General features: G+C 42.4%; 2 protein-coding genes across 2 annotated transcripts; one reads left to right on the top strand and one right to left on the bottom strand.

The window, feature by feature from the left end:
* Positions 1–17,155: 17,155 nt before the first annotated feature.
* Positions 17,156–21,404, top strand: LOC145017233 (Actin-binding FH2 (formin homology 2) family protein). Its single transcript, XM_078975296.1, has 4 exons — positions 17,156–18,649; positions 18,722–18,906; positions 19,363–19,589; positions 20,397–21,404. The coding sequence occupies exons 1-4, from the start codon at positions 17,394–17,396 to the stop codon at positions 21,135–21,137; spliced, it is 2,409 nt and encodes an 802-aa protein (XP_078831422.1). The 5' UTR covers positions 17,156–17,393; the 3' UTR covers positions 21,138–21,404.
* An 840-nt stretch (positions 21,405–22,244) lies between these two features.
* On the bottom strand, positions 22,245–26,488 carry LOC145017090 (uncharacterized). The gene is made up of 6 exons (XM_078975177.1): positions 25,630–26,488; positions 25,401–25,567; positions 24,459–24,743; positions 24,198–24,339; positions 23,441–24,115; positions 22,245–22,921 (listed from the first exon to the last, which is right to left on the bottom strand). Exons 1-6 carry the CDS (start codon positions 26,486–26,488, stop codon positions 22,245–22,247), a joined length of 2,805 nt encoding a protein of 934 aa, XP_078831303.1.
* Between the last annotated feature and the right edge of the window lie 912 nt (positions 26,489–27,400).

Below are 27,400 nucleotides of genomic sequence, written 5' to 3'. Positions count from 1 at the left end.
CCCATCTTGCCACACTTGTAGCAGCCCGACGATCCCAGTCTACACGCGCCCTCATGTGGCCTGCTGCAATTCCTACAGCGGCCCGGTCCTAACTGTCCTTTCGGCCTACCATCCGATCCTTTGGGCTTCTTCCCCGAAGCCCCAATCGACTGCCCCTCCTCTACTTTCCTCTTCCAGACATGCTCCAGATCAATCTCCCTCTCCCTGGCCCTGGCAATCATCGACTCCAGGGTAGGGCAAGCTGAAAAACTAACATGCTCCCGGATGTCGGCTCGCAGCATGTCATGATAGCGGGTCTTCCTCATATCCTCGTCTCTGCATTACTGGGGCACCAATAATGCCCTCTCCTGGAACTTGGCGGTGATCTCCGCCACAGTCTCCGTCGTCTGCCTCATATCTAAAAACTCCCTGGCCAGCTACTGAAGCTCGACAGCCGGCGCAAACTCTTCCCTGAACCTGGTCACAAAATCCGACCAAGTCATAGCCTCAACAGTCGAGGCTCCCAACGAGTCACCGACAGACTCCCACCAATCTCTAGCTCGGTCTCGTAGGCATCCCACTGCATATCTCACCTTCGACACCTCGAGGCAGAAGCTGGTCAGCTGTGTGGACTCAATGTCCGCAATCCATCATCTCGAAGCAATGGGGTCCTTCGTCCCATGGAAATCCGGCGCACCACTACCCCTGAAGTCCTTAAAGGATAGTGTGCGAGATCCTGACTGGCCAAATGCCATGTCACTCCTGAATACCCTGAGGCGATCCTCCATCAGCTCAACTATCCCTTCCTTGATTGACCCGAAAATGATCGGTGTCGACTCAAGGATGCCTCTGGTGATCTCTGACGCGATGAACTCGCGTAGCCTCTCATCTGCTGGCTCGGAACCTGATCCCAAACCCGATCCCTCTCCAGAACTGCCAACTGCTGGCCTCTGACATAGTACCACCATTCTGTAATACATACAGGCAACTATTAGTGAGACTGATATCCTTAAAGGGATCACATCTATTAAAAGTTCCCTAGTCTTGTGTTAGCTTTCCTCAGTTCGAGTACGGATCCTCTGCTTTCAGTAGTACGGGCACATACTACCTTCCACATTTATCCGTACCTTCCTTAAGGACTGCCTTGACTCCACCAGATCACTTTTACCACTGCTGATCTCTACTACTCTTATCCTAGGCTTACCCTAGGAAACCTCTGACTCCACCCAACCCAGTCCTCAGCTGCTGAAGGCCTCCTTGCAATGCCAATTAGCCATTACCTGACTACCATCACATGTGATGAGGCTCAGATAATCCTTCGAGTAAAAGAATCGTCCCTACAACGGTTAGACTCAAATGAGAGCTGTGCAATAGGGCCAAATCCAGCACTCTGAGATTATTCAACCTTGATCACATGTGACGTGACGTATTCACCTAATGGCTAACTCTCATTCCTCATGAAAGGAGCTACACTAGCATACAATGCTAAGCTCATACTATCAGGCATAACCTAAATAGGCTATCCTACTGTTGTCTACTCAATTCTAGCATGCAATTCTCATAAGTTGAAGCACATAAAGTCGGCACCTAAGGCATCACTCCTAGATACTTAGTCCTATTCTAGCATGCTGTTCTACTAAAACTGGTAAAAGTAACATAAACTTGTATGGGTACTTTGGGGAATACTTACTTGAGCTCGGCCAGTCGCACACATCACACACTTGTTATTTCTAAAACAAACTCTTCTTTTTACTCTTTAGAAAACTATTTTCTTATAAAATCTTTTAATCCCTTGATTTGAGTTCAGACACCCCTGAGGGTGTGTCTGATTCCCTCAAACTAGGGCTCTAATACCAACTTGTAACGACCCAATTTTCACGCCCAGAAATTTCATTTAAAATAGGTGGTTTGTAAAACATTTGTAGTAAAACATCATCCGATCATATCATTTCATAGAAGATATCACGTGTCTGAAAACCAAAAACATGAAAATAATAATAATGTTAGAGTACAATCTCAAGACGTCTCATAATGCGGAAAACCAATGTGTGTGTGTATGATGTGCCACTACTGCGCCAGCTCCTTCCCCTTCGCTGAAGAGGTACCTGAAACCAAAACTGAAAATTGTAAGCACGAAGCTTAGTGAGCTCCCCCATCGTACCACATACCATACAATCATATCACATACATACTGCCAGGCATTTCTGGGGTGCCCGACCTACCCAATATGACCATTCTGGGGTGTCCGATCTATCCGTACGGCCATTCTGGGGTGCCGAACTACCCATGCGGCCATTCTGGGGTGCCGTCCTTCCCATGTCAAGCCATTCTAGGGTGCTGACCTACCCATGTCGAGCCATTCTGGGGTGCTGACTACCCTTTGGTCCTAACAACCGAACCTCGGGGACTATTTCACCCCTACTACTACTATCACATATAACATAACACAAACATATTATATGACATATATGGGGTTCCTGAACTACCCTTCGGTCCTAACAATCGAACTCGAGGACTGGTCCCCTCCTACTACCTCTATTGCATATAACATAACAGCCAGCATGCAAACATATCATCACATACTGTCATACGTATCTGGGGTGTCTGACTACCCTTCGGTCCTAACAACCGAACTCTACTACTATCACATACAACATATCATGCTAGCATATAACATATCATGTAGTAGCAAACCTAGATGATATCAAAAAGACAATCATCTATCATACGTCTCGTACTGGTGGGCCGACATTTTGGCCTTAGACCCACCGCTACTGGAAGGTAACTCACCTCGTAGTAGCTGCTGAACCATGCAGGAATCCTCTGACTGCTGCTGCTGCTGCTCTGGAAATCCTCCGGCTAAAATTTCCACAAAACACTTAGTCAGAAACTGACATCAACTCTTAGGGTAAAATGACCCTTTTAACCCTTGACCAAGTCAAAGTCAAAGTCAACTTCTAGTTGACCTGACTCGCCGAGTTGGCTAGCTAACTCGCCGAGTCCCTATCCTTCCATTAGACCTCAAACCTATCTCTACTCATCGAGTTAGGCGATGACTCGACGAGTTTTCCTTCTAAATGAGCATCGACTGAATCCTCATCTGACTCGCCAACTCGTCGAGTCCATCTTCATCCCTAAGAAGATTGGCTTGGAGTCGCCGAGTCTGCTCATGCACTCGTCGAATACCATGAATTTACAGAACAATGGCTTAGTCCATAACATTAGGTCACCCCTTGGGACCCCTTAAAACCTTTCCACACTCAACTAGGTCCTTATGACCCTCAACTGATATGGGACAGAACCTTGGACTCACCGAGTCCAAGAACGGACTCGCCGAGTTGGTCACAACCACTCATTGAATCTTTTCTTTCTGATGTACAACACTTGATCAAAATGTAGATATATGCTTCAATAATTGATCTAGCACGTAAAGTTACAACCTTTACGTGCTTGCATGGGACTTTAAGCTCAAAAGGTCCAAAAACAAGCTCTCACAATGCATGGGGCCTTCCTTGAGTGCAAAAGCCACTCCTTTCTGCCTTATAACCCCTCAAAGGACCTAGATCCGAAACATCACCCTCAAACCATGCTTACAATCATGGTTGGTGACCAAAATGGCTTAGAAAAGCCCTAAAACTCCCCAAAATGGAAACTATCAAAAGAGCAAGCAAGGTATAGACTTTATACCTTCTGAAGTCAACAAATGATGCTCAAGACCAAATCCTTCTAGCCTCCTCTTGATCCTTCAAGATTTTCCTTCCTTCCTTGGATCACAAAAGCATAAAAATCACTCCAAAGGCCTTAGATTGCTTAAAAAACGGCTACGGTTTGCTATGGGGGTCTTCTGGGAGCAAATGGGACTAAGGAGGCCGAGTTAAGGTGTTTAAATAGGGTGCAAACCCTCATATTAGGGTTTTTACCCAAACAGGGTCTACTCGCCGAGTCCACAACTTAAACTCCGCGCCTCATCCCGCTTCTACTCGGCGAGTTGGTCCTTCAACTCACCGAGTCCAAGGCTAAAAATGCAACATAAATAAAAATTTAATAGCAAAATATGTACCAAGAACCAGGTGCTACACCGCATTTCTTGCAGCGGCCTCGCCCCTGTTGGTCTTTCGTCCCTGCATCTGGTCCCTTTGGATTCTTCCCTGAAGCCCCCTAACCTACCCTTCCTCAACCTTCCTCTTCCGGATGTGCTCCAGGTCGATCTCCCTTTCCCTTGCCTGGCGATCATGGACTCTAGAGTAAGGCAAGCAGAAAAACTGACATGCTCCTGAACATCAGCTCATAACATGTCATGATAGCGAGTCCTCCTCATATCCTCATCACCCACGTATTGGGGCACCAACAACACCCTCTCCCGAAACTTGGCGGTGATCTCCGCCACAGTCTCCGTCGTCTTCCTCATGTCCAAAAACTCTCTAGCTAACTGTTGGAGCTCCATCCCAGGGGCAAACTCCGCTCGAAACCAGGTCACAAAGTCTAGCCACGTCATAGCCTCAACAGTCGAGGCTCCCAATGAGTCACCAACAGACTCCCAACAGTCTCCAGCTCTTTCTCTCAAACACCCTGCTGCAAACCTCACTTTGGACCCCTCAGCGTAGAAGCTAGTCAACTCTGCAGACTCGATGTCTGCAATCCATCGTCTGGCAGCTATGGGGTCCTTCGCCCCATGAAAATACGGTGCACCACTGCCCCTGAAATCATTGAAGGACAGTGTGCGAGATTCTGACTGGCTAGATGTCAGGTCACTTCTGAATGTCCTGAGGCGATCCTCCATCAACTCAACTATCCCTTCCTTGATCGACCCAAAAATGATGGGGGTCGACTCAAGGATACCTCTGGTGATCTCTAACGGTATAAACTCACGTAGCCCCGCATCTACTGGTTCGGAACTTGATCCTGAACCCGATCCCTCTCCTGAGCTGCCAACTGCTGGCCTCGAACATAGTACCACCATTCTGCAATACATAATAACAACCATTAGTGATACTGATACCTCTTGAGGGATCACATCTACAATAAGTTCTCTGGTCTTATCTCAGCCTTCCTCAGTTCGGGTACGGATCGTCTGCTTTCAGTAGTACGGGCCCATACTACCTTCCACATCTATCCATACCTTCTTCAAGGACTGCCTTGACTCCACCAGGTCTCTTCTACTACTACTACTAATGATCTCTTGCTAATCTCATCCTAGGCTTTCCCTAGGGTAATCACTAGCCCACTCTCTGCCATCACCAGCATAAGAAGTCCCTGCTATCTTCCCCTCACTAGCTCGTGAATACTATTACATATTACTAAGACTAGATAATTCGTCGAATGAGAGATCCTACCCTACAACGGTTGGACTCAGACAAGAGCTGCGCAATAGAGCTAGACCTAACCTTTTGAATTATTTAATCCTCGCAATATGTAACGTAACATATTCACTTACTAGATAGTAAAGATAACTAGAACTCCTAAAAGCAAAAAGCAAGCAGCGTTGGGCATCAAGTACATAATCAAGCGTATACCACTCTGACTATCATACTGACTAATATGTACTAGCATACAATGCTAAGCTCATACTATCAGGCATAACCTAACCAGGCTATCCTACTACTGTCTACTCAATACTAGCATGCAATTCTCATAAGTTGAAGCACATAAAGTAGGCACATAAGGCAACACTCCTAGATCTTTGGTCCTATTCTAGCATGTTGTTCTACTGAAATTGATAAACGTAACATAAGCTTGTATGGGTACTTGGGGAATACTTACTTGAGCTCGGCTAGTCGCGCACATCACACACTTCGTTCTTTCTTAAAACTCTTTACTTAATCTTTTAGAGAACTTTTTCTTTTTCGAAATCCTTTCATCCCTTGATTTGAGTTCAGACACCCCTGAAGGTGTGTCCGAATCCCTCAAACCAGGGCTTTAATACCAACTTATAACGACCCAAATTTCACAACCAAAAATTTCGTTTTTAAAATCAATACTTTAGAAAACATTTGTAAAGAAAACATTGTCTAATCAAGCCATTTCATAACATACATCGCGTCTGAAAACCAAAGTATGAAAACAACCCAATATTAGAATACAAATCCCAGAACATGCTTGTAAAGCGGAAAACAGTGTGTGTGTGTGTGTGTATGATGTGTCGCTACCGTGCCAACTCCTTTCCCTTTGATGAAGAGGTACCTGAAACCAAAACTGAAAACTGTAAGCACGAAGCTTAGTGAGTTCCCCCATCGTACCACATACCATACAACCAAATAACATACACATATTGTCAGGTATATCTAGGTGCCCGACCTACGCCTTCGGTCCTCTCGACCGGATACTGGCTAGCATATCTGGGTGCTAGCCTCCCCTTCGGTTCTCTCGACCGGATGCTGGCTAGCATATTTGGGTGCTGGTCTCCCTTTCGGTCCTCTCGACCGGATACTGGGGACTATTTCACCCCTACTACTACCACATAACACATATCACATACTCTATCTAGCATGGTTGGGCATAACTACCCCTTCGGCCCTATCGGCCGGTACTCTAGGGACTATCTCCCCTACTATCACTAGCACATAGCATCATATCATACTAGCACATAAACATATCAAGTAGTAGCAAACCCAGATGAATATCACATAGAATATCATCTAATCATACAACACCTACTGATGGGCCGACATTGTGGCCGTAGACCCACCGCTACTGGAAGGTAACTCACCTCGAAGTAGTTGTTGATCTGTGCAGGAACTGTCTATATGCTGTTGCTGCTCCAGAAATCCTCCGACTGTAATTCCCACAAAATAGTCCATCAAACACCGCTATTATCCTTAGGGTAAAATGACTACTATACCCCCGACCAAGTCAAAGTCAAAGTCAACTACCCGTTGACCTGACTCGCTGAGTTGGCTTGCCAACTCGCGGAGTCCCTATCCTTTAATTTTATCTTACACTCGTCTCTACTCATCGAGTTATGCGATGACTCGATGAGTTTTCCTTCTAAATGGACATCGATTGAATCTTCATCTGACTTGCCGAGTTGTATGAACAAGTCGTCGAGTTCATCTTCAACTGATAAACAAGTCATGTCCTTGACTCGCCGAGTTGTATGAACAACTCGTCAAGTTCATCTTCCTCCACAAGAAGATTGCCTTGGACTCGCCGAGTCCAATCTTGACCAATTACATACAGTCGATTTAAATGAGATCTAACCCACCAAAACCATAGATCTGACCTCCTAATGTTCACTTTATATGTAAAGTTCCAAACTTGATGCACATGCATGGGGTTTTTAGCTCAAAAACCCATATAAAGTGTCCTACATTCTTCATGGGGCTCTCATGGCCCTAAAGTTGGCACCTTTATGCCATGAGACCCCTCTTAAGGTCCAAATCTGAAGTCAAAACCCACTCAACACTTCCAAATCCGAAATATGACTTAGAAATCCAAAGAGATCCCAAGTTAAAGATGAATAAACACATGGATGAGTCAAGACAGGGTCATTATACCTTGAAGCTGCTGAAAATGAAGTAAAATCCCTGGATCTACTGGTCCCAACTCAAGTTCCAAACTCCTTCGTTCCGTCCAAGCTTAACAACCACACATGAACACCAAAAATGGCCTCAAAAAAGCACAAATGGTTAGGGTTTCAATGAGAAGTGTTTTGGGGAGCATAAAGGACAATATGGCCGTCATAACATTGCTTAAATAGGGTGCAAACCCTTGGATTAGGGTTTTTGTCCGAACAGTATCTACTCACCGAGTTCTGGACCCGACTCGCCGAGTCCATCACTTAAGTCCTGCGTCTTATCCCGCTTCTACTCGGCGAGTTGGTCATTCAACTCGTCGATTCCAATGCTAAAAATGCAAATATTTAAAGTGTTAATTACAAAGAATGTGTACCAAGAAGCAGGTGCTACACTTGCATCCCTTCCGAACTCCTCTGGTTCTATACCACCGGAAATTTATCTGCAACCTCAACAGACAACCAACCCGGATGTGTTCCTATACCACTGGTACCATCCCAGTACTTACTACCAATAGCTGGAGTACTGCCGATAATCCACTACTTCACTTCCTCCTCTTTTGGAGTACCCACGCTCCTTCTGGAGCTACATGCCTTTCCTTTCCAGGAAATCCACTCAACAACCCTTACTGCACCTATACGTGCCACTGAGCTAAACTTCACTCTACATCATCCATGTAGAGCAATTGCTATTCTCAAACTTCCATAAACTCTAAATCTGCTTGTAAGGACTCTCGGGTCCATGCACTACCTTCCACTAACATGATCAATACTTGGGGCCAGACCATATCAATTATCATCCCATGGTGATGCCTTTTCTCACTCTCCTCGAACCGATCCACTAACACATACAGAGTCTTCAGCATGGATGGAACGCATTACCAGGCCTTCAGCCTATCTGGACCACTCTTGGAACCTTCAACATGTCTGGACCGCCCTCCTAGGCCTTCAGCCTGTCTGGACCGTTCCCCGAGCCTTTGGCCTGACTGGTACGCCCATAGGCCTTCAGTCTGCCCGGACTGCACAAAACTATCTTACGTCACCCTGAACCATTCCTTCTGGAGATCTCTCCCGTACATACTGTTCTAGCCCACTTGGGGTTCCGAACTCTAACTCCATTCCTTATACTTGAATCCCGGCCTATACCTAGGCCTAACCTTGGTATGTATCCCGCCCCACTCGTCTGCCACTTACTCATACCAGCCCACACTCTTAGCTGACTGAAGCATTGCTGAATCCCGAACAACTAATCAACCTCAAATACTTGTCGATCCTCTGGAGAATTTTCCAATTCTCCCCACTTAGAGCACTGACCACCAACCACTGGTGACCCAACCGGCATCACTTAAACATTCTTACTCAACAAATTCTCTTATACTTGAACTGATTCTAAACGAGCAACCTCCACAAAACCACGTTCTGGCATCGTGCATCTCGAACTCTAAGGGAGTTCAGCTCCCCGCTGAACACTTCTCAAAACACAATTGCTATACCCGACAACAAGACTATACAACCAAATTCTGACCATCAATTCCTTGGATGCTAACTGTTTTCAATCCTCTAACTACTGATCCCTCAATAATACCATAAACCCGAAAGATTGAACGAATACAATACCATAAATTATGCGAACGAGACTAGCAGATATAATACTCTATAACAACCATAAGATAACACGATATCAAGGAGGAAACATACCCGCAGTTGTATCTTGCTCTGACCTGACCTCCTCTGCTATAAGCTGAAAAGCACGCCCCTGAGCCCTCGGGGGCTCTACTCCACCCTGAACTCCACCCGTAATCCTCAAAGTGGCCAGTGTTGGAGCCTGCATCGGTCCTGCAGCAAGCTGTAGACAGTTGACCCTCATGTGACCAACCTGATGACACTGGTAACAAATCCTCATATCCTGAACCGGGGCTGACTGGCGGCAATCCCTTGTGTAATGCCCCTCTCTTCTGCACTTGCGGCACACACCACCGGATCTACAAACTCCGGTGTGACCCTTCCCACAAGTGTGGCTACTCTGATCTCCCAACCTAGAATCAATTATCTTAGATTGTTTCGATGCCGGCTGTGACTGCGCCGGGGCCTGCCTCTGCTCTCTCAACTGCAACTCAATCTCCAACTCACGCCGCCGAGCGGCCTCCTACAACTCCAGCAAGGTCTCACACTTCTGTGTAGACACAAACTGCTTGATGTCCCGCTTGAGCATACTCAGGTATCGGGACATCTGAGCCTGCTCCAAAGCAAACTCAGGGCGAAACATCGCCCTCTTAGTGAACATCCTGGTGATCTCCATCACCGACTCTGAATCCTGCTTCAACTCCAAGAACTCCTGAGCCAACCTCTCTCTCTCTCAACCCGTGGAACATAGCGAGTGTTGAACATCTCTCAAAACTGATCCCAATAAACAGCGGCCCATTGCGCATCCGAATATGACCCCGTAGCCAACCTCCACAAATCCTTCGCCCTGAGCCTCAACAGGTTTAGAGCACACCTCACCCTCTGATCTGCATGGCATGAACATGTGAAGAAACATCCCTCAACATCTGACAACCATCGTATAGCAACAATCGGATCCTGATATCCATCAAAAGTAGGGGGCTTTGTATTATCGAAATCTCGATACTGAAGGCTCCTCCCCCTGCCGCTGCTATAGCCGCTTTAGCCGCCGCGGCAGCCGTATTTGTAAGATCTGCATAGAGCTCATCAAAATACTCGACCATGGCGGTCTTGATCGATCCAAAAAGTTCTGACAACTCGGCCCGAAACATAGCAGCAACCTCATCATGCAGAATCTTACGAATCCTAGCATCCAACTCGTCTGTGCTAATTTGACCGATAACCTTAGGTGGTGCTGATCCACCCTGACAGCCCCTTCTTACTCCCGATCCTGACCCGGATCCGCTCCCAGCATGCCTCGTAACCACCATATTGAAATTACTGCAAAACATCAAATGTTTCTCACTAACCCGGGAACCAACTCCCAACCCAACCCTAAGGGTTATGACTTCCATGATACGCTTATGGGTCCTGTGCTTTTAGTAGTACGGGCCCATATTACCTTCCACACCTACCCATATTAATATCAAGTATCACCACAACACCCTACTGATGAACATGCGTAACAAGCACTCAACCCTCACTCCTAGAGGAACACTGGAAATCTCATATAGAAAGAAACCCTAGGCTATCAGGCATCATAAATCAGGCAACTCTATCCTACAATTCCTGAAGATCCCTAGCCTAGTACTAGCATGCTGTTCTAACATAGCACATAATCAAATAAGTTGTATGGTATTTTGGGGTTACTTACTGGCTCCGGCTGATCGTACCTCCGCGTCCTCCTTTACTCATTTTTGAAAACCATTTTAGATTCTCTTTTGAAAACTATCCTTGATTTGAGACTGGATTCACATGAATGTTCCTCCAATTCACTCAAACCAAGGCTTTGATACCAACTTGTAACGTCGTGAAAATTTCAACAAATTTAAACTTTTCAAAAACAACCCAAATTCATTAAATCATAGTGAAAAGGTTTTCAATACATTTATTATCAGAGTATTCCCAGAACCATATCATAAAACATAAACATGAGGAGCGGTACGATCACGCCTTTACCTTGCCACGGTCTACTGAAGTACCTGAAACATTAAACCACAACTGTAAGCCCAAAAGCTTAGTGAGATACCCCAAAATACCAACCACTGATCAATACCAAAAGACCGAACTCAATAAATACCAATAATTACTAAAATACCCCTGGAAGTCAACTGGTCAACTCTTAGTCAAAGTCAAAGTCCTCAGTCAAAGTCAACCCTCCTGACTGACTCTACTCGCCGAGTCAACCCACTAACCCGTCGAGTCCCTATACTCAGAAACTCCCAATCCACGACTCAACTCGCCGAGTCGCCCCAAGACTCACCGAGTCCAACAAACTCTGAGTCACTTCCTGCTCAACTCACCGAGTCGTCCCTCGACTCACCGATTCACAGCTCAACCAAAAAGGTTAGGACTTCACGACCAGACTCGCCGAGTCCAAGGCAATCTTCAACAGACTCGCCGAGTTGTTCTTCCAACTCGCCGAGTCCATTGCACATATTCATACAACTCGTTGAGTGCGCCCATGTGACTTGCTGAGTCCAAACGTGACATCTTCATCCAGACGATTTCAGGCCATTCCAATGCTTCTAATACATAGATCTAGACTCCTAGGCCAAATTCACACGTAAAGTTTCCAACTTTACGTGCATGTAAGGCTCCACAAGCTCCAACAAGCTAAACATGAAGGTTTGAGGAAAGGACACTCTCAATCACGCCCAAAGGCTATCACTTTCTGATCACATGGCTCCAAACCAACCTAGATCTGAAGTTGCAACCTCAGATCTAGTCTCTATACTCGAAAAAGATCCTAACCATGCTAAAGAACCCCAAATCACACACCATGGATGAAATAACAAGGAAATAGCTTAAGGTAAGGTCCTCTTACCTTAGAGATGCGTCCAAACTGATGTAGACTTCAGATCCACAAGCTCTCTTGATGCTATCCTCAACTTCCTCCAACTTTCTCTTCACCAATTCCTTCTTCAAAGCTTCAATCTTCTCAACAATGGAGTCTCACACAAGATGAGGGTTTCTGGATCTCAAATGGTAGCAAAGAGGCCAAGGGTGGCTATAATGTGCTTTATATAGGGCACAATCCCTGGATTAGGGTTTTCTCCTTTCAACACCAACTCATCGAGTCCAGCCGCCGACTCGCCGAGTTGGTCAATTAACACTTTGACCAGAACCGCGACTTGACTCGCCGAGTCTATCCATCGACTTGCCGAGTCGACCTTCCTTATTTACACTAAGAACACTGAACTTGCACCTCTGAACTCGGGGTGTCAATATATATATATATATATATATATATATATATATATATATATATATATATATATATATATATATATATATATGTTTGTTGACCAACTGGATCTTAATTGTTGTTACTATTATATGTGATATTGTGTATGCTGAGACTTTGAGTAGTCTCCAGGGTTGCTGATAACCCACAGGGTGTGCTGTTTGCCCACTAAGACTTCAGGTAGTCTTGAGGGTTGCTGACGACTCACAGAGCGTGTTGTTTGCCCACTGAGATTTCGGGTAGTCTCAAGTAAGGATGGCAGAAAATCCCGAAACCCGATTATTCCTGGTCGGGTAACGGGTCGTTATCGGTTTTTTATCGGGTTCGGGGCAGGGTGTGGGTTTTCCTCCCCCAACCCCTCCCCGATTATACACACACACACACACATAGATATAATATGTTCGAAACCTTTTGATTTTAATTGCACGCGTTCAAAAATAAAATACTTATTGTGGACAATCTTTTTAGTTATAAACAATCTGGTGTGAATCATCATTTTTTTTGACGTATTACACATTTACACTAAACTTAAATCAATTAATTTTTAATATAACGTCCGGTTTATTTTATTAAATTGATGCATCGTACTTTTAATTTAAAAGCGATGCTAGAACATGTATTTTTTTATAAGATATCGGGATACCATAAAACGGAATAAAGATTTCGTTATGAATTGTTGTAAACCCAATAAGAAACCCGAATCCCGACGGGAAAATCCGAAACCCAATGGGGCGCCCCGATAAGATATCCGAAAGATATCGGGGCGCGTTTGGGAAAACATGTCCCGCCCCGAACCTGCCCCATTGCCATTCCTAGTCTCAAGGGTTGCTGATAACCCACTAGACATGCTGTTTGTCCACTGAGACTTGAGGTAGTCTCAAGGGTTGTTGATAACTTATAGTTATTTATTTTTGTGTTGTGCTGTATGTGGTATTTTGGGAACTCACTAAGCTTTGTGCTTATTGTTGGGGTGCAAAGTTATTCATTCATGACTTTGTAAATGTTTGACTTTTGTAAAACCCACTTGCATGTGGTGCTTTAGCCTTTAGACCCATTTGTTAGTTAGAGTGAGAGAGAGACATGTAAACACCTCTATAAATAGTGGGTTCATACCACTTGTAGAGGTGTGCTTGAAAGATGTAAAAGTGAGTGTGTAAGTGTGTGTTAATTATGTAGTCTAGATCTAGATCCTTTTTGTAAACACCATATACATTCAATATATCTCTTAAACACCCAACTCACCATGTTCAATTGTGCAAGCTTTAATTCCTTATGTCAAACAATGTTCTTTGTCACTATAATTGGTATCAGAGCTTGGTTTTCACGATCAACGTGAGTTTTGAAGAACGATTTTCGGTTTGGCAACATTAGTCACATCTTGAACAATTTTTGTGAGTCTTTCTCTATGATCTCTCGTAATTTTTGATTCGTGCGTTACGTTCTTGATTTTTGATCGTTTTGATTCATTGGATCTAATTCGTTTCAAACCTCATTGTTGGCCCAATCATTTTTTGTTTAGATCAATTTCAAACCAAAAACAAAATAAAATTTACTGTTCATGATTCGTTTAAATTGAGCCCAACATTTGAGTAGTTACTATTCATGTCCGATTTGAGCCCAATATAATTGTTTTGATCTAATTTGTTTGATCTGAATCCACTCATGCGAATCAATATTAACTGAGCTGAAACAAAGATTATTCACTGTTTCGACACATATGAATTCTAGGCCCATTAATAGTTGTTGTGAACCGATATCCTTTGCTCCTTGTTCATTTGATTGGTTTGCAGGCTTCACTTAGTTGTACTTTCAGTTCCTGATATCTGAATTCTTCATCATTTGTTCTTTAAATCATTCGTTCCTGAGTTCCACTTTCATCTCCTTGTTCTTAATAATCGATCAATGATTGTTGTTTGTGAGATTCGATTTCAAATGATTTGTATATGATGAAATCGATTATTTTAACTGAAATCGAATCACAGAATCGATCGATTAAAATCAAATTTGAGTTTGATTAGTGAAGAATCGGTTGAAATCGAATTTTAATTTTTGTGTGATAATAAATCAAAGATGAACAAATATCGACTGTGTTTCAATTTCGATAGTTTGATGTGTAAGAAATCGACAAATAAATCTTTGATTTTGATGAATGAATCGAGAACAACTGGAATCAAAATGTGATTGTGATTTGAAGTCGATTAATGTCGACTGGTTTTGACCTAATGAAAGATCGACTGGGAATTGGACGCTTTGGAGTCTAGATTCGATTTTGGATGTTGATAATCGGGTTTGAAATGATATCGATTTATGTTGTGGACGTCGTTTTTGATCGATTGTCAAGGATCGATTATGCGAAGTAAAGGCTTGAGAATGAACTGAGATCGATGGTCGATGATTAAGAACTGAAAGGAAAGGCATTGGAAGTCGATTGAAAACAAAGGCTGTGAAAATAATTTCTATAGGTTGAGGATTAGTTCACGAATTATTGATAACGAACAGATGAAGCAAGTTCGATTGTTGAAATGTGAATGAGAAAATTTTGTGATTGATTTGTGCAAGTTCACATCTGGGTTTCAGTTCGCATATAAAATTTTGTGGTACGCATTCTGTTATGGGTTGGATTGAGTTCGCATCTATAGAATGTGAAGAGAATTTAATGTTGATATTAAGTTCGCATTTGGTGACACAATTGTGTGGTTGATGATTTTTGGTTGGTTCGCATTTGAAATCAGTGGGTTTAGCATCTGATTTCACATTTGGGTTTCTTAGTTTTGTGCGAATTTACATTTTCTACCTAGTTTCGCAAATAGGGGAGAATTTCGCATATTTGGCTGTTTTTGGCGCAACGAGTCACTGCAGAATTTTGAAATTGACAATTTCTACCCATTTTTGAGAAATTTTGTCAAAGGCGATCTGTGAACGAAGCTAAAAAATTCATTATTTTTTGGATTTTCCGGATTGAAGCACAAAGTTTATGCCACATGTTAAGGGGAAGTTTTGACATGAAAAATTCTAAATAAAGCACGTTCTTTTTCCTTGGAGTTTTATAATCAAATTTCGATTATAAAAAGGGGCAGAAGTTTTATATGGAAATTCGAACTTGAATTTTTTATATTACACGGATTTGAAGACCGAAGTGATCTTGAAGTTTTGAAGCCTACGAGATGATACAATTAGAAGTTAGGAAGTGATGTATTCGAAATGGATTTGGAATTATTGAAGATTTTTGGGGTGTGTTTTTATGCGCAACTTTGGGTGATTATTTGGAGTTTGGAATACTCTTGATCATTCGTTGCTGCTCGGATTGTATGGTCTCACATCCTAGAGCCCAAATTGAAGAGTCATGGAAGAATTGAAGATTGAAGTTTGTTTCGACATGTGTCACCTTTGAGGCTCGAACCGCGTAGTGCTTGATTTTGGAAGATTTGAAGTGGGTCATTCATTCCTAACTTTGAGGGGGAGAATGTTGGGGTGCAAAGTTATTTATTCATGACTTTGTAAATGTTTGACTTTTGTAAAGCTCACTTGCATGTGGTGCTTTAGCCTTTAGACCCATTTGTTAGTTAGAGTGAGAGAGAGACATGTAAACACCTCTATAAATAGTGGGTTCATACCACTTGTAGAGGTGTGCTTGAGAGATGTAAAAGTGAGTGTGTAAGTGTGTATTAATTATGTAGTCTAGATCTAGATCTTTATTGTAAACACCATATACATTCAATATATCTCTTAAACACCCAAATCACCATGTTCAATTGTGCAAGCTTTAATTCCTCATGTCAAACAATGTTCTTTGTCACTACACTTATGATTTGTGGTTTACATGTTTCAAGTTTTCTTATATTAAAGGAGGGGTACGGCTCGATTGCATCGCATCAATGGGGGGACTTGTGCACTTGATAACTTTCAATGATACTCTGATAATTTTTTAAGATCCTGTAGTTGTTATTTGAATGAACACTTAAAGTTTTGATTGAAAATTTTGGGTTGAAATTTGGGGCGTGATAGTTTTGGTTCAAGCTCTGGCTAGGGTTTTCCACAGGGATGGTGATGGTACCTAATGATGATCATCAGAGATTGCTGAAACCCTAGCGACGTTATTCTTTCGGTATAGATTGTTGAAGCCATAGTGATGGTGTAGACAGAGGTAAAGACGACGACAGAGAATAGCTAGGGTTTATGTTCATCTAATTTAGATCTATGACGACAGTGGTCTGGTGACATTTGGGAAAGAGGTCGACAACTCCAGTGATGTAGGGCATTGGACCGACGGACAGTTTCAAATGAGGGTTGGGGGCTTTGATTCCATTAACCTTGAAGAAGAAAGGTTGAGATAGGTATTGTAGAGGAGAGAGAGGACGATGAGATGCTATTAAATTTTAAAATGTATTTAGAATATTTAAGTATTGTAAGAATTAAATAAATTGCAAAAAGTAATTATAAGGTTATAAAAGTAATTTCAAGTGTATAGGAACCAAAATCATTAAAAAAATTTAAAATTGAATCACTAATACCCAATAAAACCTTTATGGACCAAAACTATCGTAATATCATTTATTTTTTTTTCAATTTTGTCTAAGGGTTTAAATACACGAGTCAATAAATTGACGAAAATACATTTATTATCCCGTGTATAGTTATAAAATTTTGATAGAAGTAATGATCTGATATTTTTTATTAAAAAAATAAAAATAAATAATTAAGAAGGTTTGGGGACAAAATAGCAAAGGGCAAACGCATAGTAACAGGGAATTAATGGGTAAAGAATAGATGAAATGAGAAGACAACGAACGAACAGGGGAAATAAAGAAGGCCCCTACGACCTTCAACTGCCATGGCACAGGGATTCCTTGGAGTAGCATTTAAGACTATTTCTCATCTTCTTCTTCTTTCTTCTTCACCCCCACCCCCACCAGCAAGTTTCACTGTTATAATTGCATCAGAAAGGTGAAATCATATCTTGAATCATTGTAAAGTTTTTTCAAGATTCATCGAAAAATGGAGCATTCTGGGTGTAAGATCATCCCCATCATCATTTTCTTCTTCCTCACCACGTTCATTGTTTGTTCATTGTTTAATGCCCCAAATCTTGGGGTTTCGCCATTGACACAGCAAAAGCTCAGAACTATAATGGGGATAAAGATATACAAAAAACCATATTTCGGTCTCCACCCATCACCATCACCATCGCCATCGCCTTCTCCATCACCATCTCCGTCACCTTCTCAAGCTCGAGCTCGCGCTCGACCTCCAGTTCACCATGTCCATCCACTCCCCCACCGGTGGCCTATTCCACCGTCTAACGGCGGTGACGGTGGAAGAAGACGGAAAGTCCTGGTGGCTGTTCTGGCGTCGGCTGGTGGCGCTACAGGTATAATCTGTCTCATTGGTCTGTTCTTGGGGTGCAGAAAGTTGAGGAAACAGAGGAGAAAGAAATCATCACCAAAACATGTGAGAAAGGTAATTTCTGATCCAGTTCCCGATAACTTTTACCTTCAATCGTTAGGAAGTGTGTTAGACCCACCAGCGGTTTCGAGCTTAAAACAAGATACCGACAATAATGATCGGAATTTCAAATCACAAATTGATTCCCGATCCAATGAAGTGGAAGAAGAAGAGGGAAAGGAGAGAGATGTTTTCCAGATGAAAAGATTATCAAATTCAGAAAATTTGGATTCTTGTGGTGCTGCTGTCGCCTCAATCGAATCACTGAAATTTGATGAAGAGGATGAACAAGTTTTTTTTGGTTCTCCGATTGGTGAAGAGATAATCCAAGTGGAATCTCATTCGTCAGATGATGAATCTTTCCATTCTTTTTGCAATTCACATCGAATTTCCGATGCTTCAGTCGGTTCCGACACATTGGAACCACCAATTTCATCCCCACCTCCACCAACTCCTCCACCGCCACCTCCACCGCCGCCACCACCACGCAGTTCTTCATCCTCTTCCACCAAAAACACATTAACAACCTTTACTCCTCCAAAGAAAACAGTTTCTTTCTCAGAATCAAGCCAAACTCCTCCTCCTCCTCCGCCACCACTGCCACCACCGGCACCACTGCCATCACCATTTCTTAAAGGAAACCCACCACCATTGCCACCACCACCACTACCACCACTACCATCTCAGTCGACACCCATGGGTAAAGATGGAACCCCACTTCCTAAATTGAAACCGCTACATTGGGATAAAGTACGAGCTGCACCCGATCGTTCCATGGTGTGGGACAAGCTCAGATCAAGCTCATTTGAGTAAGCAATTCAAGTTTTGTTTTTCAACTAATATTTAAATCTTTCTACTCGAAGTAATAAAATAATAAACAGGTTTGATGAGGAAATGATCGAGTCGCTCTTCAGTTACAATCTACACAATCCTAACGAAGAATCCAAAAGCAAAAGCCCATCTCCTAGCAAACACGTTCTCGAGCCCAAAAGACTTCAAAATCTAACCATTCTCTTGAAAGCTCTCAATGCCACTTCCGAACAAATATGTCGTACCCTCATACAAGGTAAACATCCATCACAATATATTACAATTAGTGGGTGTTTGAAAATGATTATTCACTTTATAAATAATCATAATCAAAATGGTCCCACACAAGGGTGGTATAATTGCAAAAAGCATGCATTGTGGGTTCAAGTCTCAACAGCTGCAATATGAACGTACAAAATACATGCCTCGTGAGTTCAAGTCTCAACAGCTGCAATATGAATGTACAAAATACAAGCATCGTGAGTTCAAGTCTCGGAGCAGCTGTAATATAAGTGTACATTGCAGTTGATTTACATCTCATATAATGCTCTAAGGGATGGAGCAATATGGATCAACTCATGGATAGTTGCTAAAAAATATAATTTCTTTGCTAAAACTATTCATAATCAAAATTGGATGATAAGATATCAATTTTCTTGAAATTACTTTTTACATGGTTATTTATATCTAATTGGTTGTTTTCTGATTTTAGGAAGTGGATTGAATTTACAACAACTAGAAGTACTAACAAAGATGGAACCTACAAAGGAAGAAGAGGCTAAACTCATAGGCTACAAAGGCGACTTAGGTTCGGCTGAGACATTTGTTGCATCGATCCTTACTATACCATACGCCTTCCCAAGAATCGAGGCATTGCTTTATCGAGAAATGTTCGAAGATGAAGTGACTCATCTCCGAAAGACCTTCTCTATGCTAGAGGTACAATAGTATTTTCTTGTTTTCAAACTAGGAGTACGTGTCCTTCATAGGTGTCCTTGTGATAAAAGGAGGTGAGAATGCATAAGAAAAGTGATGAAGTCAATGTCATAGGCTCATGCATCACCTTCTTTGCACTTGGACATTAAGATTTTTACCTTTTGTTTTAAATTGAAATCAAAAATTGAATCGAAACTTATTTTGATACAACATTTTAATGACATATAAATATAACCATTTAAGTTACCGACATTTGACAAAATAGCCACAAAATTGAAAATTACTTTCAACACGTCTCACTAATTTTTTGGGGACCCTGCAAAACTGTCCCATTATCTAAGACATTTGTTTAAACATTTTCTCATCTTACACCAGATTTTTTCTTAAAAATCTCTCTCAACCTAACACTATATTTACAATATAAAACTTATTTTTCCGTGAAAATGCTTTTAAAAGAGCCCCAAAACAAAACAAAAAATATATATATAAAGAATTAAATTTCCGCATTAAAAATAACTTTTTTGTATATTTTTTCTTTGTGGGAACAATACATGAAACAAATTCCATAGCAAATATAGATTTCGCTCTTGACCTATTGTGAAAAGCATGGGTATGTGTGAAAAACGTATAAAGAATTGCTATTTTATTGAAAACATTCCCCCACTATTGTTATCTTTTGTCATTATACATGGCATCAGTTAGTTTCATTTTTATTGAATAAATATCATTTTTTGTTAACAATTCAATCAGACATTAAACTCTAAATCCGTCAGTTGACAATTCAATCATACTCATCACGTGTTGTAACAGGAAGCATGCAAAGAACTTCGATCAAGTCGGCTATTCTCAAAACTTCTAGAAGCAGTGTTAAAAACCGGGAACCGAATGAATGTAGGCACAATAAGGGGAGGGGCAAAAGCGTTTAAGTTGGACGCGTTGCTTAAGCTTGCTGATGTTAAAGGGACAGATGGCAAAACAACGTTACTTCACTTTGTAGTCCAAGAAATTATCCGTTCAGAAGGCATCCGAGTTTCCGAAAGCATTATCGGGAAAATCAATCAAAAAACCAACAAACGAAAAAATATCCAATTCCAAGATCGAGAAGAAGACTACCGAAACATGGGTCTAGAACTTGTCTCCGGCCTTAGTACCGAACTATGCAACGTCAAGAAAACAGCCACCATAGATTTCGATGTCATTGCAAGCTCGGTTTCAAATCTATCACAAGGAATGGGTCGTTTGCGTAGATTGGTGAATGAAGATTTGTCGGTTGATGGAAAAACTTCTTGTAGTAGTGGTAGTTTTGTGGAATGTATGAGATCTTTCTTGAATTATGCTGAAAAACGTCTTGAGGAATTGGAGGGAGATGAACAGAGAAGTTTACAACTTGTGAAGGAGATTACGGAGTATTTCCATGGCCATGGGAATATGAGTAAAGATGAGGTGAATCCACTTCGGATCTTTGTGATTGTGAGAGATTTCTTGGCGATGTTAGATCTTGTGTGTAGAGAGTTGAGGAGATCCAAAGTTTTTGTTGCGCCATTCCAATAAATAGATTTGTTGATATATTAGTTGTTGGAATTGTAAAAAGAGAACCTGGATTTTTCATATTTTGGCTCATACGGTAGGCTTTGTGTGTCTATGCATATATAATTCCACGTTTTTACCCGATTACCCTTGCTATTGGCTTAATGGGGTTGTTCTCAATCCCATTTTTTTGTTTCTTTTTGTAGAAAACCAATTTATCATGTTTGTATCATAACGTTTCAATAATAATTTTTTAACTTATCTAATGTATTATAATTATATCATTTACAACTTTTAAATTTTATTGGGTGTCTTTATAATTTACTTATAATTTACATACGATCTTAATACTTTAAATATAGAGAAAAGATCAAACGAGAACCCCTAAAGGTTAAGAACTATCTAAGAACCTTTTTCATTAAGACTATTTTGGTCAACCGTAACACTCAAGTTTGGTAAGTTTCGCATTTAACCCTCTTTATCAAAACCTTTGCATTTTGAAACTAAGCTAGTACGCAGGGCGTACTAGGTGGTACACTTAGCGCACTAGCCTGAGGTCTTGACTTAGCGTACTAGCATGAGGTCTTGATCGCGTATTGCATCCACGTACGCATGGCGTATGTAAGCCTGAGTGAAACTGTTGTATGCCGATTTGAAATGACAATTCTCCAAGAACAGAAGGCAGGAAGAAGTGGAGCCATTTTCTGTATTTTTTTCATATCCTCAAATGCAAATTACAAAATACTTAAATAATCAAGGAAGCAACTGAAAATAAGGAAAATCTAAGTGGTCGTGGACCTTATGCCGCTAAACTTAAGCAGAAAGTACTGGAGACACTACTTCTATTCGAGACTAATTCTCATAACCGACTTCTTCCTCTTATCCTTTTTAGTCAAAGAATCTTGTAGGCTTCTGGATCACACGTTTGGGCCTGGTTGGCTGTCTTGCTGGACTGATATGAGCTGGGCTTGTATCAATTGCCCCATCCTTAGTATTGAGCTCGTCCTCGAGCGATGTCGCGATGTTGTTATTGATGCAGAATTCGGGAAAGCGAAGGCGGAATTCCTCAAATGGTTCCCATGTTGGTTCTGTCGTGTCGGTCTTGTCCCACTGGACAAGAACTTGTTTTTCTTAACCTGTTGTGCGATATTTGAGAAGTTCCTTAGGTGTGCCTTGGTCACTTGCTGTTAAATCTGGAGGTGGTAGCGGAATGGAAATAGACTGGCCATGAGCTTCGCGCAGGAGGGAGACATGGAAAACAGGGTGGATGCGGGCTTCTGGCGGTAGTTGAAGACGGTATGCAACTGCGCCGACTCGTTCTATAATCTTGAAAGGGCCGAAGAATCTTTTTGTTAGCTTTTTTGTTTCCCTTGAATGGATTGATTTTTGACGATAGTCTCGTAGGCGGAGGTAGACCATGTTGCCTATTTGAAATTCTTTGTCAAGGCGGTGTGAGTTTTCCAAGGTGGTCATGCGTTGTTGTGCTCTACGGAGATTGTCTTTCAATATGGTGCGCAACCTTTGGTGTTCTTTGAGTGTTGCGTCAATGGTAGTGATAACCACTGTTCCCGATTGGTAACGGTGTAAGTCTGGTACAGGTGTTCCATAGAGGGCCTGGAATGGTGTCATGTTGATTGCACTGTGGTGGGAAGAATTATACCAGAACTCTACTAAATATAGGAACTTGGACCAGTTTCTTGGTTCGTCACTAGCAAATGATCGCAAATAGTTTTGGAGGCAACGGTTGAGGACTTCAGTTTGCCCATCCGTTTGCGGGTGGTAGGCGGTTGAGTACTGAAGTTGTGTGCCTATTTTTTTTGAATATTTCTTTCCAGAAGGTGCTAAGAAAAATAGGGTCACGGTCTGATACAATGCTCTTGGGGATTCCATGCAACCGGTAGATGTTGCTAAGGAAAAGGTTAGCTAATGTGACTGCACCAAAAGTGGTGGGGAGGCCGATAAAGTGTGCAGTTTTGGAGAAGCGGTCTACTACGACCCAAATAGTTGTCTTTCCTGCTGATACGGGTAAGTGTGTGATAAAATCCATGGATATATCTTGCCATGCTAGAGACGGGATTAGGAGGGGCTGCAATAAACCATAAGGTTTATGATTTGGTGGTTTGATTTGCTGACATACCGCACATTCTCGGATGAAGCTAGTGACATCAGATTTCAATTTGGGCCAGAGAAAGGTGGCTGAAATACGCTTGAGGTGGGTAGGATACCAGAATGGCCATCTAGAGGACTGGAATGGTATTCATGAAGGAGTGTGGTATGTATGGTTGGCTGGTCCGGTATGTATAGACGATGAGAATGGTAGAGCAAACCATCATGAATGTGAAACTCGTTTGTTCCTGTGGTTTTGGAAAGGAGTGTGTGTATTAGGGCTTTGCCAACGGTGGTAGTGTAAAATGATCGAAGATCTGCGAGCCATCCTGGTTTTGTAGCAGATAGGGCGAGTAGTTGTGGTTGATCAATTCTGCTCAGGGCGTCGGCGATGATATTCTCCTTCCCCGGCTTGTAAATGATCTCGAAATCGTAACCCAAAAACTTAGTGGCCCATTTGTATTGCTCGGGGGTCTGTACCACTTGTGACAACAGATGCTTGAGACTGCGTTGATCGGTGAAAATGCGAAATTTCCTGCCGATCAGGTATTGGCGCCATTTCTTCACCGACTCGGTAATAGCAAAGAGTTCTCGTACATAGGCAGAGGATGCTTGCATGTGTGGGCATAGTCGTTTGCTGAAGAAAGCGATCGGTCGATCTTCCTGGGATAGTACAACACCTATGGCGATGTTGGATGCATCTGTTGTCACTTCAAAGGACTTGGTGAAATCCGGTAGGGTGAGAGTTGCTAGCTTAGCCATGGCAGTTTTTAGCTGTTCAAACGAGTGTGCAGCTTCTGGTGTCCATGCAAACGTACTTTTCCGTAGAATATCTGTGAGACCTGCAGCTATGGTTGCGTATTGTGGAACAAAGCGCCTGTAGTATCGTGTAAGGCCTAAAAAACCACGCAAGTTAGTCACATTTGTTGGTGTTGGCCATTACTGAATTGTTGATATCTTGTCTGGCTCTGCTTGCACTCCTCCGGCTGAGATTATATGCCCCAGGTAATTTATTGTTTCCACTGCAAAGGAGCATTTGGACATCTTGGCATGGAACTGGTGTTGTGATAGCTTGTGGAATACTTGTGACAGATGCTGATAATGGAGGTCGATAGATGGGCTGTAAATCAATATGTCATCAAAAAAAACAAGCACGTATTGACGTAGGACATCCCGAAAGAGCTCATTCATAGTTGCTTGGAATGTAGAAGGTGCATTAGAAAGACCAAAGGGCATTACGAGAAATTCGTAATGTCCATCCACTGTTCGAAAGGCTGTTTTATGCATGTCATCTAGGTTTACACGGATTTGGTGATATCTTGCTCTTAAATCGATTTTTGAGAAGATGGTGGCGCCATGGAGTTCATCGAGGAGTTCGTCTACTGTGGGAATAGGAAAGCGGTCCTTAATTGTGATCGTGTTTAAGCCTCTATAGTCGACACATAATCGCCATGTCCCATCTTTTTTGCGGGCCAAGAGGACTGGTGAGGAGTAAGGGCTTGTGCTTGTTTTGATGATACCTTCCTGTAACATTTCGTTGATAAGGGAGGTCATAATTTGTTTCTGGTAGTAGGGGTAGCGGTATGGTTTAATGTTGACTGGGGTAGAGGAGGGTAGAGTGGGAATATGGTGATCTTGATTTTGATGTGGGGGTAGGGAGGTGGGGGCGTCGAAGATGTGATGGTATTGATGGAGAAGGTTTGCAACGGTAGGGTTTGGGTGTGGTACTTGTGGTTTGTTTGTGGTAGGGGAATGAGGTTCAAAGTGGAAGTATAGGGTATGTAGGGATGCGATGCTGTTTTTGTGAATAAGGTTTTGTACATTTGTGGGTGAAGCTACCCCGGACATGGGCTCACCTTTGAGAGTTATGGTTGTAGGCCCAACATTGAATGTAAGTTGGGGGATAGAAAAGTCTGCTAGAATGGGGCCCAAAGTGCTGAGCCAAGCGACCCCTAAAATGACGTCTGCTCCTTCAGCCGCTAATACGAAAAAGGGAATGGTGAACTTGGTTTTCTAGAGGTGTATGTCGACTGCTGAACAGAATCCACTACACTGGAGGAGGTCGCCGCTTCCGACCATTACGGAGAAAGAGGGTATTTCTTCTTGGGGAAGGTGGAGATGATTTGCAATTCGTGGTTGTATGATGTTGTGAGTACTTCCTGAATCAACCAGAACTTTTACCGGGTGACTGTTGATGTAGCCTGTGACCCGTAACGCTTGTGGTGACGCTAAGCCGTACAGAGCAGCTGTGGATAGCGACAGAAATTCACCGGTGGTGGTGGCTAATGTATCTGAGACATCTTCTACTTCAAAAACGGACGTTTCTGTGGCCGGGTCTTCCTCGTTATCTACAATCATCATGAACTGAGGGGGGTTACATTTATGACCAGGGCTGTATTTAGCGGGGCACCGGAAACATAGCCCTTTAGCTCGTCGTTTTTGGAGAGCATTTGGTGACAGACGGGTGAAGGGGAGGGTAGCTGGTGGTGATGGGGTGGGAAGGAGGGGGGTAGGTGTCGGTTTGGGTGGTGGTGATAGATTTGTGGTGGGGGTATTAGCCACAGGGGGTGAGAATGATCTGGGGGTGTATAACGGGGTTTATTGTTTGCTAGTTTTGCTTCAATGAGTGTGGCTAGGCCATAGGTTTGATGGAGGGTAGTCGGGTTCTGGATAGCAATTTCATTTTGGATGTCGGGGCGAAGTCCCGATATGAAGCAGTTACGAATGGCCACTGGTGTGAGTCCATCTACCATGTTGCTCACTCTTTCAAATTCAGCTTGAAAGGCTGCCACTGTGGAGGTTTGTCGTAATTTGAATAGAGTTGCTTGGTGGTTTTCGTAAGATGATGGGCCAAATCTGAGTTCCATAGTTTGACAAAATTCTGGCCAAGTGGTTAGTAGATGGTTGTTGGTTAAGTGCTTGTACCAACTAAGAGCTTCCCCTGTAAAATAGAACACAACCAAGGGTAACCTTTGATTATTAGGCATATTATAATAATCAAAATAGTTATTCGCTTGGAATATCCAATCTAATGGGTTAGACCCATCGAAGTTTGGCAGAGTGATTTTGGGTGGTCGAGGTTGATGTGTGGGTGGTGGTGGTGGTTGTTGGTGGGTCTGTTGGTTGGTGATTAGATTGATCAGGTTGGTCATATTAGTGGTGAGGGTGTCCAGCCGGGTGTTAGTGGCGGTTGTGAGATGGAGTAAGGCTTGAAGTTGGTCATGGGTAGAGAGAGGTTCATCAGGTTGATGTTCTGGTTTGGGAGGCATTGTAAGAAGATGAAAGCACCAATTGTTGTATGCTGATTTGAGATGACAATTCTCCAAGAACAAAAGGCAGGAAGAAGTGGAGCAATTTTCTGTATTTTTTTCATATCCTCAAATGCAAATTACAAAATGCTTAATTAATCAACGAAGCAATTGAAAATAAGGAAAATCTAAGTGGTTGTGGACCTTATGCCACTAAACTTAAGCAAAAATTACTGGAGACACTACTTCTATTCGAGACTAATTCTCATAACCGACTTCTTCCTCTTATCCTTTTTAGTCCAAGAATCTTGTAGGCTTATGGATCACACGTTTGGGCCTGGTTGGCTATCTTACTGGACTAATATGAGTTGGGCTTGTATCAGAAACCCTAATTTTTAGGGTTTGCACCCTATTTAACCTTATGATAGCCTCATTTGGTTATGTCTAGCAAGCCTCCACATTCCTTTGTCCTGAAACCGAAACCATAGTATGATTTTGTGAGTTTTGAGCCTTAAAGAGTGTTTGTTGGTGGTTTGTGAAGGAGGAGAAGAAGAGGATCACTTGGAGAGGTGTCTTGAGCTTGAAGATTTGGGGTTAGCTCATCATTTGCAAGCTTTTTGAGGTAAAAAGCTTACACATTTGTACTCTTCTATGCTAGATCTAGTTCTTGGATCATTTATGCATCTTTTGAGTCATTTGTATTAAAGGAGAGCTTTTGATCTACTCTATAGGCTATGGATGCTAGATCTTAGCTCCTTTTAGTCCCTAAGTTCGTAAAAATGCAAGCTTTATGGTGTATCTTGAACATTGCACTTGTTAAGACCTTTTTTAATCTCTTTTTGAGCTCTTGATCCCCATTAAGCTATACATGTTTGTAAAGTTGCCAACTTTACGTGATAAGTGGTCTTATAGAATCAGATATGAGAGTTTGGC

Source organism: Lactuca saligna, chromosome 9 (genome assembly GCF_052625555.1).
Source record: "Lactuca saligna cultivar CGN05327 chromosome 9, ASM5262555v1, whole genome shotgun sequence".
Lineage (NCBI taxonomy): Eukaryota > Viridiplantae > Streptophyta > Magnoliopsida > Asterales > Asteraceae > Lactuca > Lactuca saligna.
The sequence above is the reverse complement of the archived record's forward strand: the minus strand, read 5'-3'. Positions and strand labels throughout refer to the sequence as shown.